The sequence below is a fragment of the Oryx dammah genome, unplaced genomic scaffold (genome assembly GCF_014754425.2).
Source record: "Oryx dammah isolate SB20612 unplaced genomic scaffold, SCBI_Odam_1.1 HiC_scaffold_7, whole genome shotgun sequence".
NCBI lineage: Eukaryota > Metazoa > Chordata > Mammalia > Artiodactyla > Bovidae > Oryx > Oryx dammah.
The window spans coordinates 14,127,446-14,142,818 of record NW_024070191.1 but is presented as its reverse complement, the minus strand read 5'-3'; the positions used below and the strand labels follow the sequence as shown (position 1 = coordinate 14,142,818).

General features: G+C 44.4%; 1 protein-coding gene across 3 annotated transcripts in view; it reads left to right on the top strand.

Moving 5' to 3' along the window:
• ACSL1 (acyl-CoA synthetase long chain family member 1) overlaps nucleotides 1-15,373 on the top strand; it is a 65,160-nt gene that overhangs the window by 13,795 nt on the left and 35,992 nt on the right. For 2 of the 3 annotated variants that reach the window (XM_040243053.1, XM_040243054.1), the window contains exons 1-2: nucleotides 5,818-5,837; nucleotides 7,559-7,785. In XM_040243053.1, the coding sequence (XP_040098987.1) occupies nucleotides 7,588-7,785 (198 nt within the window). In that variant the 5' untranslated portion in view covers nucleotides 5,818-5,837; nucleotides 7,559-7,587. Of the gene's footprint in view, nucleotides 1-5,817; nucleotides 5,838-7,558; nucleotides 7,786-15,373 lie in introns of those variants that run through there. The other variant, XM_040243055.1, reaches the window with a different exon arrangement.

The window sequence follows — 15,373 nt, the reverse complement described above, 5'->3', positions numbered from 1 at the left end:
CTTGTATAAGCAGGATCATACACCATTTGTCCTTCTGTGTCTGACTTCTTTTACTTGGCATAGCATTTTCAGGGTTCGCTCACGTCTTGGCGTGTATCAGAATTTCCTCCTTTTGTAAAGGCTGAAGAGTATTCGACTGTGCTCAAGCCTCGTTTGTCCCTTTGTACTGGGAGTCACACCCCAACTTTTTAAAGACCCGTGTGTCCTGGCTGTTTACTGTCCTCTCTGTCGTATCCCACCTTCGTCTGGCTTTGAATCTCACCGCGTACGCTTGCCTCTCTAGGTGCAGCAGCCTTGCCCTTGGCCCGGGCTCTGGTTCTGTTCTTCTGTGGAGCTGGGCGGGGACTTGAGACTGCTCTGTCTTCTGATCTTTACATTGATGGTAATGACTCCATGCAATGAGGACTGTTAGGAACCTTAAGCATGCTCTCACGAGTAACTGCTCAGCACCGGCCTGACACAAGGCGCATGCTTAGCTAACAGTGGCCTCACAGATGTCGTAATCTCATGCTGATTTCCCTGAAGGTGTACCTTCCCTTCTGCTCACTCCCGTCATTCGTTCCAGATTAACTTCCCCAAATCCTAGAGGTGAGGAGTCACTTCTCATCGTCCTGTTTCTGTCTGGAGTTAGACCACACTCACTTCTTGCCTCTGCACACAGCTCCCCCAGAGCCTGTGATCAAGTCTACTTTTTTTTTTTTTGCTCTTACTTAAGCCACCTCATTATTCTCTATTTGGTATCTATACCATTGTTATGCAGTTTACTTCAAGCTTCATGAATGGGATTGCAAGATTTTGCAGTCTATACCCCCATGTGGATATTAAATCAGATCTCTGCCCAAAAGAAGGTGAGGTTTCCCCAAACTCTCTTTCAGTCCTCTTTTAGAGTCTTACTAAGGCTTTCCCATTTCAGAGTACTCTCTTGGATGCTATTTTGAACAATGTCAGTTGTGGAGGGGGACACCCAATCTTGAAGCCAGCCCTGCCAATCCAAGTCTTCAGTCAGTCAGTTCAGTTGCTCAGTGGTGTGACCCCATGGACAGCAGCAGTCCAAGTTTTGGGTTCTTATAAAAGGCTAAGGCAAAGAAATTGAACACTGGCTAGGTAATTACTTCTGGGAGCTGGGCTTTACAAAAGCAAGGGTTGAATATTTTTGTAAAAAGCAGTGATGTGTGTGGTCTAGTTATATGAATATGGACCTGTAGGACAAATTTTTTTTTTTAACTGTCCTAACATTATACAAATTGTATTCCTGTAACTTAGGAGAATTTTTGCAGTGGTAGCTGTAGATAGAACTTCAAGAAATGCTTCCATTTAACCAGCTTAAATGGAAGAGAAAACTGTGAAGAGATGCTATAGAAAACTTTAATCCTCAAAAAATAGCTTTGGTGTTTCCAGAGACCCTATTGGAAGAAGCACGTTCAAAGAGTTTGAATTCATGAAATGTGAATAGGAAAACAACAGATATTTATAAAGTAATGTATATTGTTGGATGACTTAAAAATACGTGTAATAGAGAGACTGTTATAGGTAGACATTTGACCATTTCATCTAATCCCCCCAAAATATATCCGTTCCAGTTGGGCACATTATATTTGGAATTTCTTTATTTGGGGGCATATGTGGTAGTGGTGGCCTGTGGCCAGTATGAATGAGTGAGGCCTGGCCCTAATCTTATGGGTTAAAAAAAATCAATCTAGCCCTATACTTGCCTGGGAAAGCTATGTGTCCCACTCTTGGACAACTTTAAGAAGGTGAGCAGAGAATGGTTGAGTATAGAATTATTCAACTTGCCTCAGTTATTTCATTAAATCAGCTTTCAAAACACAGAGCATCTCTGTTCCCTTTCTCCTTTTAAAATCTTTTTGGAAATTGACCTGGGGAGCCATGGAATCACTTTAGTGAAAATTCAGTGGGTTTAAGGTGTTCTTTGCTTCCTCGGGAGGGAAAGCCCCAAGGCAGCGGATGGGGATAAATTCCCGTGGAACTACTTGTTCTGTGTGCCCGGGGTCCTTACAGTGACCCAGGTGGTCCTTCTGTTGCTCATACTCGGGATGAGGAGATGGTCCAAGGGCAGTGACCATGGTCAGGAAGTCCCGTGTGGGTGAGGCTGGGCCCGTGGACTTCGGCACCACTGTGGAGTGTCTGTAGCTCCTCTCTCTACGGAGAGCCCGACTGCTCATTTAGCTCCAGAGGGGATGGTTTAAGCAAATCTAGCTTTAGGTACTTTGCCAGCCAGGGTTAAGGAGCAAGAATCCAGTGGGTTTGGAGAGGCCCCGTTGAAAGAACAGCACACGGCCTGGCCGCTGCTCTCTTGTTGCTCCCGAGGCCCAGCTCTGCCCAGCTAGTGCCGGACAAAGAGGGTGCTTTCAAGGCTCTGTAAATAGCCTATTGTGCAGGGGAGGAGGTGGAGCAAGGAAAGGCAGTGTCTTGCCAGCTCTGCCTGCTGCTTTAAGGCGAGATGTCAGGACTTCCTCATTTGCTACTGCCAGGGCAAGGGTACTATTTAGGTGATCTTGTTGGAGAGCTGCATTCCTGGTGAAGTAGTCCATCAAACCGCTGTTACTCAACTGGATGAAAGCTTGAGGACCTTTAGAAGGAGAGAAACATCCAGCTCACCCATTTTGGGAGTTTATAAATGACACAAAGAAAATAAAATGCTAATGTAAGTATCTATTTGCAGAATCACCAGAGCTCTGTGTGTGTGTGTGTGTGTGTGTCCTTAGAAAATGATGCTCTTGTGAGTTACACAGAAAGTGACCCTGAGCCACTCTTTTCCTGGGGCAAATAGAATGGTAAGAGGTGAACCTTTGTGTACAGTGGGTCTTGAACCCGCATGCTCTGAGGCTGGGGTGAAGAGGGGAGATGCTGGCAGCTCTGTAGGACATGGAGGGTAAGATGGATTTCGGACGCCGAGCTCTCCTATTAATAATACCGTGGCCTGTGTGTGCTGGAGGGATCTGTAGAGGCTGCCTGCTGTCATGATTCCTAACCTGGGGGGTGGACTGCAGGGACCTTGTGAGCCCCAGGTGCACAGAAGAGTGTGCAAGTCCTGAGTGGAGAGAGTCGGCTGCTAAGAATGAATCCTGTCAAGGAAAAAGTGTTAATGTAGTTGTATTGGTGTCCACATCTTGGGAGATACCTTTGGGAATCCTTGGAAATGTCCAGCCTCAGTTTCCTCATCAGATTTTATATTGTGATGTTTAGATAAGACACACGACGTGAAAACCTTTCCAAAACACAAAATTGATCCTGTGTCATTTATCTCTTTTTCCCAAAGTTCAGGCAGCTGGATACTAGGACTTGTGTTTTTCGACATTCATGCAGTCGGTTTTGATTCCCCTGCCTCCACATCTGTTTCCATCTATTTAAAGGCGTCCTTCACTCTGGTTCTTTGTGTTGAGCTCCTGCCAGGTTTTTGCCACCCTGGGGATGCTCCCTGTCATCCGTAGTTTTAGACTCCAGCTCTATAGGAGAGTCAAAAGACTCAACTGAGAGAGCTCACGTTCTGTAGCTGTGGGAGTAGCTTTAGAGAAGGAGAGGCAGGCTGTCACTAGTCCTGTGTTTTCAAGAAATACTGGCTGCTTAAGCCTTTAAGCCGATTGAATCATGTTCTTAGCAAGCAGTACCATGATTATATGGCTTGGCTATAAAAACTTCCTGAGATGATGATGTAGAAATTTGCTTTTGAAAAAAATTAGGGAAACTCTTCCAGCTAAAGCACCATTAGAATAGTAATAAAATCTGGCTTTTATTTATTTTACTACCACTTGTTGACTAGTACATGTGTCTTTTGATACTTATAGAAGACCTGATACAACTGTTTTAATGCCTGGAGTTTGTGTTCACCTTGAGCATTTAAAGGCTATTTATTGTGGGCAATTTTCTTTGCATGTAGGTCTGCCTCCATTTCTAAATAGCCTAAGAGCCTTTTCCTTAAAAGTTGTTAATCAGAAGGGAAATGGTTTATAATGCCCCCCTTTCACATTTAAGAGTTGTTCCTTATGTGGGCCTGTATGAGATATTACCTTTGTTCTTCATTGCGTGGACTATAGTTTTCCCATGTACAGCGTTAGCCAGTTTGTTCAGCAGAGTTGATTTGCACCTTTTTACCTGGCTGCTGCCTAAGAAGTGTGAATTAAACTGATACTGAAGCTCCAATACTTTGGCCACCTGATGTGAAGAGCCAGCTCATTGGAAAAAGACAAGGATGCTGGGAAAGAATGAGGGCAAGAGGAGAAGGGGGTGACAGAGGATGAGATGGTGGATGACATCACCAAGTCAGTGGACATGAGTTTGAGCAAGCTCTGGGAGATGGTGAAGGACAGTGAAGCCTGGCGTGATGCAGTTCATGGGGTCGCAAAGAGTTGGACACGGTTAAGTGACTGAACAGCAACAATAAACTTGTTGTCGTCACCCAGTAAGGATAAGAGTTTAGCTGGATTTAACTCCTTAGCCTTACAGATTAGTACCTAATAAAATGTTTTTGCAGGGATGCTACTGAATCAGCAATTTTCTTTTCTTTTTTTTTTTTTCCTTTAAGTTTCCTTTCCTAGACTTATTTGTAGAAATAGACTTATTTCTTTTTTAGTACAATGCTGGCTGCTTGTAGCTTGGCTATTACCAATGCTTAAGATAAAAAAGTAAATCACTTGTTTATGGGGGGATGATTTAATATTCTCACACAGGGCTGTGAGTCTGTTGAACAACTCCTGTAAATTCACATGATCTAGGTTTTATGAAAATGATTTCAGGGACTTTGGGGAGACAGGAGGGAAGGGCAGGGATGTGTGTAATAAACTTGAAGTGCCATGGGTGATGAAGACAGCCAGAATGATTGGAGGGAAAAGGAGGTATGTACGTTTTATGTATAATGTTTCTGTGCATCCGTGGAATTGCAATACTGTTTATGAAATCTAACCGCTCGGGGCTACTAGGACCTGGACTCTCTCTGCCTATCCTTAAAGTCTCGGTGTCAACACCCTCTTCTCAGAGGGGTCTTCCCTGATCACTGGATCTTAACAACGCTAACACTTACCCCACCTGCAAACAGATAACTGCTTTTTTTAAGTTTGTATCTCCCTCACTTGAACTTGGGCTAACTCCGGGAGATGGTGAGGGACAGGGAAGCCTGGCGTGCTGCAGTCCATGGGGTCACAAAGAGTCGGACAAGACTTGGTGACTGAACAACAGCAATCTCCCTCAATAGCTGGTTAACCCACTGAGAGCCCTGACCAGGTCATGGGCACCGTCTTCCAGCCCTTAGCCTACACTAGATGCTCACATTTGGTGAATGGCTGGGGTAGGTCAGTTCGAGCTATGAATTCATCTAGAAGAAATCTGCTGTCAGCGTTTGGCTGACAATCAGTTCCTTTCTTGATCTGTCTCGTGTCTGTTTGACATGACCACCCAGCATCTGATCATTCATTTCAGTGTTTTGTTTTGTTTTTTAAATATGCCCATTGTCTCTCTTGACCGGGGAGGCGAGCAGAAAGAAACCAGTGTCTGCCTTCAGAACTGGCACCAGCAGTGAACTAACCGATGCCTGTCCCTGCCCATGGGTGGAGCAGTGGGGTGACTGCTCCCAGCTCCTCATTGGCCCACCCTCCACCGTCTGTTCTCCCGAGAAGTCACGTATGGATTCTGTCTGCTAGTTACCTTTAGCCCAGTGGGCAGCGGTGCAGGACTGGGCATGTGACGAATGCCCGGAGAGACCTTGGCAGGCTGTGCAGGCAACGGCCGAGCGCGTACACCCCCAGCCCCGCCCCCACCCCGTGTCCTGGTCCCTTTCGGAGGTTGGTGTGTCACCCAGCAGTCAGCTGTCGGTGGCACAGATGGTGAGTGCTTTCTCTCCACAGTTGTGACCTGAAGAAATGCACTTAACCTGCTTCTTCTCTGTTGTCGTGTTAAAGCTGGAATTTGTCTGTGTCTGTGTATATGTGTGTGTGTTTTCTGTACGCCTGCACCGGGCTGTAGGAGCACAAGGCTGGATGTGACATTGCCTTCTAGAAGTACTGATGATCAGGCAAAGTTCTTGGTATTCTGTGACTGTGAAGATATTTATACAATAATATAGATTTAAATTTGAAGAGGATTTCTGTATCTGAGGGGAAAAAAAACTATTTTCAGTCTTGGGACCTAGCTATTTAAAAGAACATATAGTAAGGAGCTCAAACATACTATCTGAATTTATGATTTAAAGGTTACCACTTACCGCATTATGGGGGAGTTTTTTGAGAGAAGTCTTTCAGATAGTTTACTAGGATTTCCTACCATATGTATACCAAACATACTTGAGAGTAGTTACTGATCAATCATTTTTAATTAGAATTATTATTTGTTCTCTGTACTGCACATTAATTTTTTATATCATTATATATATATAAATTGTCTATAATATTTAGTTAGAAGCTTTTCTGTATATATGTGTGTATATATCTGTGTGTGTGTGTGTGTGTGTGTGTGTGTGTGTGTGTGTTTGTATGGGCTGTTCATTGATTTTCTTCTGTGTGTTTTGGCTTCTTAATTTTGCATGTAAACTCCTTGTAGATAAGTGTCAATTTTTAGTACCTGTATCTCTTATTGTTCCTCATGTAGGAGAAATATAGAATATTAGTAGAGAAAATAATAATAATGCCCAGCTTAACTGAACACATTGTGGTGCCTTGCACCATTCTAAATTCTTTATGTGAACCATTTAGTCCTTATAAAAGCCCTACGAGATAGGTACTGTTTTTACTGATGAAAAGACTGAGGACAGAGAGGGGAGTGATTTGTCCCCAATTATTCAGCAAATGAACTGGGGAGGCAGGATTTGGCTCTAGAATCTGGGATCTTAAGTACTATTTGACACTTTCTTTCAAATACTATTCTGTAATCTCTCTAGATATTTGCTGAATGAATATCTCTAGATATTTATGTACACCCTTTTATTATTTAGCTATAATAGCTTGAGGAATATAAAAGACACTGTTTTATCAGGATAACTGACTCCAGTTTTCCCTACATCTATGCGGCTGCTTTTATGCTACAAAGAGTGCGGGGAAGATGAGAGACACCCCACACACACCCCGAAACCCAGCGTGACCTGTTTCACCAGCTGGGGAGCTTGTGCTGCGTTTTGTGAGAAGACGTGAAAACTGATGGCCCTCGGGTGGTTTGGGCGTGTGTCTGCCTCTCTGTCCTTCTCCCCATCTGCCTTGATAATGAGAGTTGAGTGTGTTTGATCAGGTGGAAGAGAACAGGGAGAGAATGTAAGACAAGAAAATGGTAACTCATGCCCCTTATGTTAACATTTTACAGCAAGAATTCTGAGTGGCTAAGTCTTTTGAATGTGGATAATGAGAACTTTACGCAAGCCAACAGAGTAAAATGAATTCCTAAAGTGCTTTTAGAAAGTGAGATTTGCTAGCCAGGAGAAGACGGCCTGAGCTATCAGCCCGTGGCTCTAATGCCCCCGTTGATGAGCCGACCATCAAGTTGATGGTCATCGGCCTTGGGGAGTTTGTAACAGCATCCCTCCTCCCTGGAATGAACAGGACCTTTTTCTCTCCCACAGATTGTGGCTTAGGACGCTGCCAGCCCAGGATGATGCAAGCCCACGAGCTGTTCCGGTACTTTCGGCTGCCAGAGCTGGTTGACTTCCGGCAGTACGTGCGCACCCTTCCAACCAACACGCTCATGGGCTTCGGCGCGTTTGCCGCGCTCACCACCTTCTGGTACGCCACGCGGCCACGGGCCCTGAAGCCTCCATGCGACCTGGCCATGCAGTCAGTGGAGGTGCCGGTAAGTGGAACCTGGCCGCCCCCAGGTTTCCTGCCTCTCTCCCCAGTTTCTAGGCCCCATCACGGTGACATCCAGCAGGATCACAATCCCAAGAAAATATTTGTTCTCCAGGGCACTTTGGCAAACGGAAATGTGCTCCCCAGACAGAACTTCAGCAGCAATGAGAGGAAGAGGTCAAAATATAGGGCAGAGGGATGCGTGTGGTGGTGCTGGTTAGGTGTCTGCCCACGTCACACAGAGCAGAGGCTCATCCCCAAACTGCATGGGGCTTCTGCCCAGCGCTGGGCAGTGTGCTTTGCCCAGAGGGCCCTGAGAGGGGAGAAGACAAGCACAGGGTCCCCTCCCTCAGCCAAGAAGAGGGTTGTCAGTCGTTAGAGAAAGAAGGATTTCACCTGTGATTGTCTGATACCTGGAGAACATCATACAGAGGTGGAAAGGGACTCGGGCATTTCTGCTAATGATAGAATGAGGCCAGTCTAGGAGCCTTCAGGAATAACGAAGCCACAGAATCTAGGATGGGCGAGAAAAAACAAGGACATTCAAGAAGTCGAGTTCAGTACTGTGGTTGCCGTTTAACTTGGGCGGACGAAAGGTCATGCTCTCATTGTTGTAAAAATCTAGGCAGTGAGTGATGTTCCATAATTAGGGCTTCCTGGGTGGGATGAGAGGGCAGTCTAAAGGTTCTTCCAGAAGGATTCTTTTCTCAGTGCGCGCGCTCTACCTTCCTCTCCTCGCACATCTCTTAAAAGGTCAGCAGCAAAGATGAAGCAGCCTGGCGTTCACAGATGCTTTGACTCTTCACCTGCTGTCTGCTTTGATGTTTCCTGCTTTCCTCTCCCCAAGTCAGATTTCATTTTCAGGACTTATGACTTGCAAAAGAAGAACATTGTGAAAGACAGAATCACCTCATTTACTTTTAGCTATGTGGTGGAAGATCACTCGCCCCCACCACCCCCCAACCCAGGCTGATGGCCATGAGGGGGAGAGTGTGTCTTTCCAAATAAACTCATGCCCGATTAATACCTTTTTGTTATTTAAAGGGTTTCACTTCTTTGTTTAACTTCAGACTGTCTCTTGGATTCATTAATGTGAAACTCTTAAAATATATAGAAGATATCAGTCTAATTCATGCCAAAATATAAAAATAGAATGAACTATTGTTGAGGCAAGTTGACTTTGTACTTCATTTCTAGTTAGAAGATGAACTTGGTATTTCACAACAAGATCCGATGCTGTGAAGAGCAATATTGCATAGGAACCTGGAATGTCAGGTCCATGCATCAAGGCAAATCGGAAGTGGTCAAACAGAAGATGGCAAGGGTGAACGTCGACATTCTAGGAATCAGCGAACTAAAATGGACTGGAATGGGTGAATTTAACTCAGATGACCATTACATCTACTACTGTGGGCAGGAATCCCTCAGAAGAAATGGAGTAGCTATCATGGTCAACAAAAGAGTCTGAAATGCAGTACTTGGATGCAATCTCAAAAACGACAGAATGATTTCTGTTCGTCTCCAAGGCAAACCATTCAATATCACAGTTATCCAAGTCTATGCCCCAACCAGTAACGCTGAAGAAACTGAAGTTGAATGGTTTTATGAAGACCTACAAGACCTTTTAGAACTAACACCCAAAAAAGATGTCCTTTTCATTATAGGAGACTGGAATGCAAAAGTAGGAAGTCAAAAAACACCTGGAGTAACAGGCAAATTTGGCCTTGGAATGCAGAATGAAGCAGGGCAAAGACTAATAGAGTTTTGCCAAAAAAATGCACTGGTCATAGCAAACACCCTCTTCCAACAACACAAGACAAGACTGTACACATGGGCATCACCAGATGGTCAATACCGAAATCAGATTGATTATATTCTTTGCAGCCAAAGATGGAGAAGCTCTATACGGTCAACAAAAACAAGACCGGGAGCTGACTGTGGCTCAGATCATGAACTCCTTATTGCCAAATTCAGACTTAAATTGAAGAAAGTGGGGAAAACCACTAGACTATTCAGGTATGACCTCAATCAAATCCCTTATGATTATACAGTGGAAGTGAGAAATAGATTTAAGGGTCTAGATCTGATAGATAGAGTGCCTGATGAACTATGGAATGAGGTTCATGACATTGTACAGGAGACAGGGATCAAGACCATCCCCATGGAAAAGAAATGCAAAAAAGCAAAATGGCTGTCTGAGGAGGCCTTACGAATAGCTGTGAAAAGAAGAGAGGCGAAAGCCTTCTTCAGCGATCACTGCAAAGAAATAGAGGAAAACAACAGAATGGGAAAGACTAGAGATCTCTTCAAGAAAATTAGAGATAACAAGGGAACATTTCGTGCAAAGATGGGCTCGATAAAGGACAGAAATGGTCTGGACCTAACAGAAGCAGAAGATATTAAGAAGAGGTGGCAAGAATACACGGAAGAACTGTACAAAAAAGATCTTTACGACCCAGATAATCATGATGATGTGATCACTAATCTAGAGCCAGACATCTTGGAATGTGAAGTCAAGTGGGCCTTAGAAAGCATCACTACGAACAAAGCTAGTGGAGGTGATGGAATTCCAGTTGAGCTGTTTCAAATCCTGAAAAATGATGCTGTGAAAGTGCTGCACTCAATATGCCAGCAAGTTTGGAAAACTCAGCAGTGGCCACAGGACTGGAAAAGGTCAGTTTTCATTCCAATTCCAAAGAAAGGCAATGCCAAAGAATGCTCAAACTACCACACAATTGCACTCATCTCACATGCTAGTAAAGGAATGCTCAAAATTCTCCAAGCCAGGCTTCAGCAGTACGTGAATCGTGAACTCCCTGATGTTCAAGCTGGTTTTAGAAAAGGCAGAGGAACCAGAGATCAAATTGCCAACATCCGCTGGATCATGGAAAAAGCAAGAGTGTTCCAGAAAAACATCTATTTCTGCTTTATTGACTATGCCAAAGCCTTTGACTGTGTGGATCACAATAAACTGTGGAAAATTCTGAAAGAGATGGGAATACCAGACCACCTAACCTGCCTCTTGAGAAATCTGTATGCAGGTCAGGAAGCAACAGTTAGAACTGGATATGGAACAACAGACTGGTTCCAAATAGGAAAAGGAGTACGTCAAGGCTGTATATTGTCACCCTGCTTATTTAACTTCTATGCAGAGTACATCATGAGAAACGCTGGACTGGAAGAAACACAAGGTGGAATGAAGATTGCTGGGAGAAATATCAATAACCTCAGACATGCAGATGACACCACCCTTATGGCAGAAAGTGAAGAGGAACTAAAAAGCCTCTTGATGAAAGTGAGAGAGGAGACTGAAAAAGTTGGCTTAAAGCTCAACATTCAGAAAACGAAGATCATGGCATCTGGTCCCATCACTTCATGGGAAATAGATGGGGAAACAATAGGAAAAGTGTCAGACTTTGTTTTGGGGGGCTCCAAAATCACTGTAGATGGTGATTGCAGCCATGAAATTAAAAGACGCTTACTCCTTGGAAGAAAAGTTATGACTAACCTAGATAGTATATTCAAAAGCAGAGACATTACTTTGCCGACTAAGGTCCGTCTAGTCAAGGCTATGGTTTTTCCTGTGGTCACGTATGGATGTGAGAGTTGGACTGTGAAGAAGGCTGAGCACCGAAGAATTGATGCTTTTGAACTGTGATGTTGGAGAAGACTCTTGAGAGTCCCTTGGACTGCAAGGAGATCCAACCAGTCCATTCTGAAGGAGATCAACCCTGGGATTTCTTTGGAAGGAATGATGCTGAAGCTGAAGCTCCAGTACTTTGGCCACCTCATGTGAAGAGTTGAGTCATTGAAAAAGACTCTGATGCTGGGAGAGATTGGGGGCCGGAGGAGAAGGGGATGACCGAGGATGAGATGGCTGGATGGCATCACAGACTCAATGGACGTGAGTCTGAGTAAACTCCGGGAGATGGTGATGGACAGGGAGGCCTGGGCGTGCTGCGATTCATGGGGTCGCAAAGAGTCAGACACGACTGAGCGACTGAACTGAACTGCACTGAATCGTATACCAATCGTGAGAAGAATTTAATTGTTCCTACTATGTGTGGAGTTTCTGGCATTTCTTCTCTTCTGGCAGAGGACCTGGTGTCTCATAGTAGCATTGCTGTCACTATGAAAACAGTCCTTGGCAAGTGCAACTTTAAGATATTTATAATTTAGCTGTAACTGTAAAAAGTAAAAAAGCCAAATTCTTATTGTATGAGAAATTGGAGAGGCAATATGTTCTTTAAGTTCCAGCTTAGCGTAAAGTCAATGAGCCTCTTAAAAATAGTCATACATCTTCTTTATAGAACAATTTAAAACTTCAGATAAGCAGAAAGAAAATAAAAATCTCAAATTCTGCTACTTGGTATATGGGCTTCCTGACTTTGCTCTTTGTACGAATAGTAGATTTAGCTCTGATTTTCAGAACTTGTAGGTCTTAGGAAGAGGTACAAAATTTGCTTTGCATTTCTAAAAAAGAACTTAAAATATTGAACTTAAGATTAGCTTGGAAGTTATGACACTTAATAATTATAGATGCTTTTATATTGCTAGCATTGTCATATGGACCTCCGTGGCAGCAATAGGAGCTTAATTCATTAAGTATTAGTCCAGAGCCTATCTTAGACTGTCATAGGGGCTGATCACCAGATTAAAGTCTCCTTGCTTTGTTCATACTTTGAAGTCAAGTAAGCACCATTTGTACAACCCCACTCTCACACCCCCTCCTATTTCACATGAACAGTTTTTTCACTCTCCTCTTTCCATAAACTTCACGTAGCTATTAAAATGAGAAGAATCTGCTCTTTTGGGGTTTGGCTGCATCTTATCATTATCCACACTGGCTGTTTCCCAGTAACACCTTTTTTTTTTTTTTAAAAGCAGCAGCACAGAAGTTCTGGATAAGTTAAAGTTTCTAAAATTTCCTTTTACAAACCAGGATAATAAAGAAGATGTTAGCACCTGTGCTACAGACTTGTGCCAGAAAGAAGATGCAGATACGAGCTATAGAATGGGACAGAGAAGCTGGAGTTGGCCACAGAATCCCAGAAGTCTCTCTTAAATTTTGGAGCCTGGTTTGATCAGGACCCTGTCTGGGGTTTCCTGTCTGGGGTGCAGCCTCCAGCTGCAACAGTGTGAGTCCAGGAAGAACTCTTCCACAGATTTCTCTGCTTTTCCCCATAACTCTGAGCAGAGCATAGAGGCAAGTTTTTCTGTGTTCATCTGTTTTATTATTATAATTTTTTGATCACACTCGAGTGATGAGGGAGTTTTCTGATTTTAACTGGTTTCAACCTGTTCTCTGGGCTTCCCAGGTGGCTCAGTGGTAAAGAATATGCCTGCCAATTCAGGAGACTTGGGTTCGAGCCCTGGGTGGGAAAGATACGTTGGAGGAAATGGCAACCCACTCCAGTGTTCTTGCCTGGGAAATCCCATAGACAGAGGAGCCTGGGTGGCTACAGTCCCTGAGTTTGCAAAAGCCAGACACAACTTAGTGACTAAAACAACAACCACAAAAGTCTTCTCTGAAATCGAGGTCCCCATGTTCCCCTCGTGAAAACAGTCTTTTCTCGAATGACCAGAAACCCTGGGGGACTGGTCAGGGCCCAGGCTGTGGCGGTTGCCGTTCCAGGGCATAGGAGAGTGTGTCAGAGCCAGAAAGGACCAGAGAATCGGGGATGTAGCCGAGGCTAGCCCGGTCTGCTCTGGTGGGGCCAGGTAGGCTTGGGCAGGCTCACCCAGCCTGACCTTCAGATTCCTCATCTGGAGAAGAGAAATGACCAGGGCCTTCCCTCCCACCACGTTGAGAGGCTGCGTAGATGCAGGCAGCATCTAACTGAGTCCAAGAGAAGTGTTCAGTAAATGTTGGGTTTCCTTTTCCCTAAAGCTCTTCTCTTTGAACCCTCGCATTTTAGAGATGAGAGAACAATGGGAGCCCACCCAGGTGAAATTATATATACCACATAGTAAGAGGACGATCTGAAACTCTGTTATGCTGCCTCCTAACAGTGGCTGAAAGTTAACGTATTTTAACTAGGATTCTTTGTTCAGGGGTAGGGGGGACGGTGTGAGGAGAGGATAAAGCAGAGTAAATAAGGAAGCTTTCGGTTCATATAGATAAATTTGATGAGCCAGTGGCTAGACCTTCTGAACCCGGGAGCAGACTCTTCTGAAAATGGATTTGCAGGCAAAAGTAGTGGCAGAAATGGAAGGCGGAAAAGGGGCAGGTCAGATAAGAAATGGAATCCAGGATTCCCCACCCAAGTTGGATGTAGGATCAGAAACTGTCAAGGACGGGGTGGAGGTGAGGACTGGGGGAGGGGCAGAGGACTGGCAGAACCTGGGCAGCAGCAGTCCAAGTGGGTCCTGGTGACTTCTGCCTTCCCTGAGCCAGGTCAGAGGAGAACTTGTTCCTGAAGGGATTGTGGGCCGGAGTTTCAGGAGGTTAGGCGACAAACCCATTGCAAAGTATTGATGAGAACCATTGCCATTGTGGAAGGAGGTGGCAGAACCAGTCTGTGAATTCCTGCAATGTCCTATAGACACTGAGATGGCTATCTTCTTAAATGAAGTCAGGAACTTTTTTGAGGGCTGCCAGGAGATTGTAATAGAGTGAAATGAAAGCCTAACTTACCTGTTTTGTTTTGTCCTTAAATATTAGAGAAGGGAATAAATCATAGCAAGTAAAAAACTTTTTTATACCTTTCAGTCCTTAGCTTTTAAAGGCTTCATTTGAAGAATATCAGAACTTCTTTTAAAAATGTATCTCAAGGGAGACTTCCCTGGCAGTCCAGTGGTTAGGACTCCACATTTCCACTGCAGGGGCCTCAGGTTCAACCCCTGGATGGGGAACTAAGATCCAGCAAGCCGCACAATGCAGCCAAAAATAAAACTGTACCTCTGGTAATAACTTAAGAGTCACTGTTTAAACTTGTTACCAGGCCTTGGCTTAGTGTGGGTTCATCTCTCTCTCTTTTTTTAAATATAAATTTACTTATTTTAATTAGAGGTTAATTATTTTACAATATTGTATTGGTTTTGCCATACATCAATATGTATCTGCCACAGATATACACATGTTCCCCATCCTGACCCCCCTCCCCGTACCATCCTTCTGGGTTGTCTCAGTGCACCAGCCCCAAGCATCCAGTATCATGCGTTGAACCTGGACTGGTGACTCGTTTCATATATGATATTATACAGTGGGTTCATCTCTTTTAGTAGGCAGACCAAGTTCACTGGGCATGACTCATCTCCCTGTGGGATGACTTCACTCCAAATGACCTCATCACATCCAGGTCACCTGTTGGCTGGGTGACCCTTTCACGTGAAAGGTTGAGATTTAAGCATTCATATGTTGGGGTTTGTATGGTGAGGAACTTACCTTAGCATTTGAATCCTGTGCTGCTAAAAGTCGAGTATAGAGGCTGTGACCCTCTGGATTCGGTTCTCCCTGCTCACAGAGAGTAGGCATGAGACTGGCATTCGTTCAGCAAGTGCATGGTGTGCATAGGACACGGGAGGAAGCGGCTGCTGCCTCTGCGGAGTGGACGGCCCAGCAGGGAGGACCACCGTGGAGAGGACGCTGT